Source organism: Etheostoma spectabile, chromosome 3, assembly GCF_008692095.1.
Source record: "Etheostoma spectabile isolate EspeVRDwgs_2016 chromosome 3, UIUC_Espe_1.0, whole genome shotgun sequence".
Taxonomy (NCBI): Eukaryota; Metazoa; Chordata; class Actinopteri; order Perciformes; family Percidae; genus Etheostoma; species Etheostoma spectabile.
In genome coordinates, this window is record NC_045735.1 from 14,707,036 (window position 1) to 14,710,151 (window position 3,116).

Sequence of the window (3,116 nt, forward strand, 5' to 3'; positions counted from 1 at the left end):
GTGTGTGTGTGTGTGTGTGTGTGTGAGTGAGAGAGTACCCAATCAGAGCCTAATGTGCTAGCATGCTGTTTTTAACCATAAGTCTTTGAGAGAGATCAAGAGAGAGAAACACATATTTTGAAGTAAAGTGAATGTTTTATCGTTGTGGAGAATCTGACACTGTGCAATGACTTTAATGGAGAAAGAATTACATAAAAAAAACAAAAAACACTATAATGGTAATCCTCCTTGTAGTATTTAGTATTTACTCTATTTTCTGATGTAAACAGCATCGCCATGCCTAAGAGAGTTAACATCTCTCATTGGACCCTACTGTATAAATACAGTTTGAATGAATATACCACATATTCTTACAAAGATAAAACTTAAAGAAAGGTTTTAAAATGAAAATAAAAAACAACTATTGTTTTAAGTTGGGTTTTAGTTGCAACTCACAGTTACTTAAATATCAATTTACAGATTCAAAATTTGGTTTTAGGAAATCTATGGAAGTTGGTGGATTATTCTAAAGTTACGAATTTGAAAAAGTGCAGGATGAAGTTATTACTACTACTACTACTAGTACTCTTGTGTGAATTTTGTGGTTTGCACTTTTATCACATCAAGAAGGGCCTGTGTTTAAATTCAACCCAGCTGGCTGAGGTCTGCATTTGTTTATGTATTGGTATGAACTCCAGCCCTTTGCCACCATAAACAAGATAAGCTGTTTAGAAAATGGATGTACCTGTGTGATACAGTGTCTGAACAATGTGTGCAATCAACGGATCAATGGTCCAATCAATGAGTTTTATGCTTTTAAATACTACACTGTGTGTGTGTTTGTGTGTGTAAATGAAGAGCTGGACAAGTAGTCTGGTCTCAAATAACTCTCCTGTGACCCCCTAATGTGTTTGATGTGTGTACTATCCTTCCTCCACAGGAGTTAAATGTGCTACATCCTAAAGCAGACTTTCGTCTCTGGCTGACAGCTGAAGTTCACCCCAGATTTCCTCCCATACTGCTGCAGTCCAGCCTCAAGATCACTTACGAGGTACTGACACACACACATTCACCACCACACATACAGGCATAAAAACAATAACACCGTAATACTCGTACAGTAGCTAACGATGAAGCTTATGTTGGGTAGCATTGACCTAACTCACCTTTACACAGACATGGACCTTAAACATTTGTGAGGGAACACTGTGTAAAAATAAGGCTCATCATCTGTATTGGTTTAGTTTCTATACAGTGTGGAAACTTTAAATCTCCTAAACATAGACTGTTGGTCTCTGTGAATCTCTACAGAATGCAGTCATGTTTGTCTGAGCCCCAGTGGGCCATGTGACTAGGTTGCATACTCACTACTAGAGTGTAGGACGTATGTAGGATCTATATTTGTTTGAAATGTTGCATGTGTTCATGGAAATGTGTGCGTCTTTCACCCTCTATATATTGGCTACAAATGCAGCCACATATTCTGTACATATGTAAGGAGACGCAGTAGCCTGCAGCTTATGTGTTAGTGATGCGTGTTTTGGTGCTCAGTGAGTTTCTGGGAGTCATGCTCATGGGGTTAGCTGCTTCGGCAGCCAAGCATGCTGCACAAACACTCTCTGTCTGTCTGTTTTTTTCTGTTCCCTCTCTGACACACACACACACACACACACACACACGCACAAACACACACACACACACACACACACAGAAGTTACTTTAATATATCATTTTTGGACTGCAGGACAAGTGTCAAGCAATAAGTCAAACCAAAAATAATAGTATAAATACAAACTGAACTCATAGCTTTTTTTTTTGCTAGTGTGATTGTTTTAGATTATATAAACTGATCTGCAAGACGGGTGCTGGAGCTGATCTGTGTGAAATATAAAATAAATAATATAATTGTAGAGTAGTAATATTAATAGTAACACAGTACAACTTACAACTTACAGCACATGACATGCCACAACCAACACACACACACACACACACACACACACACACACACACACACACACACACACACACACACACACACACACACACACACCTCCACCCAACCCAGAACACCTCACCCCACACTCGACTCCCCTTTGCAGTTTAATGTTGAAGCTTCAAAAACTGAATATGTTAAGTGCCTTGCATTAGACTTACAGTGCAAACCAACTGCTCAAACGTAGAGCAAATATTGAATTATACAAATGTATTTTTGATGAAAACACACTGAACCAAAAGGCAGTAGCTCAATGTAAGAATAAAAAGTAACAAAAGAGTAATTTAATCATTAGTGTCTAAAAGGAAAGTGAACATAATACTTGCTTAAGGGTGAATAAAAGCTCAAGATATACCTTCAGTGACACACATGGGGAAACTGATCTGCTGTAGCTGAAATGAGTAATATTAAGACTGACTGTGGATGTTCAATGTAAAAAAGTAAGCATCTTGCAAATACACTTCTACTGTACATACATAGTAAATGTGCATTACATGTTTTGTGTGTTATTAAAAACCTCCAGATGGAGGTACCAAATATTCAATAAAGCTGATGATGTGTGAACTGATGCCATTGTATGCTTATCTACACACTTTCTACACACCTAAGCAGTACTTCATGCAGACTGTTTTGTGACAATGTGTGCTTACTGTTTCTATTCTAAAAAGAACATAATGTTGTGAAATGTACAGACAATTGTTCACATATACAATATGTGCTTACTAATGTAGAGAAGGTACCAACTAAAGTACAGTTTAAACATAGGTGGTAATTGCCATTGGGTGTCCAACACTGACCAAACAATGTTTTTTTTCAGTTTTTTCAAAGACTCTTATTGTAATTGTCAAACTTTAGAATCTAGATCTGTAATAGCTTTTGTGTCTAGGTACTGTCTATCCTATTTCCTTTGTTTACCAAACATTCTGATGACCAGTCTTGAATTTTAATAGGACATACATATTCATACATTTGCTCTACAAACTTGTATGTAAATTTGTTGCAAATGTATAGGGAATATCCTTTCTTCCAAATCTTTCTACAATTGTCATCCACTAGGTGCTGTGGCTTAGATGGTAAAAGCGCCTGCCTAGTAAATAGGAGATCCTGGGTTCAAATCCCAGCAGTGCCTTTTTTTTTTTTT

At 37.2% G+C, this 3,116-nt stretch overlaps 1 protein-coding gene across 1 annotated transcript in view; it reads left to right on the forward strand.

Annotated features, from left to right (window-relative positions):
- Nucleotides 1–3,116, forward strand: part of LOC116681765 (cytoplasmic dynein 2 heavy chain 1) — a 93,137-nt gene that overhangs the window by 74,989 nt on the left and 15,032 nt on the right. Inside the window, exon 84 of the mRNA XM_032509679.1 lies at nt 920–1,030. Coding sequence (XP_032365570.1) covers nt 920–1,030 — 111 coding nt within the window. The remainder of the gene's footprint in view (nt 1–919; nt 1,031–3,116) is intronic.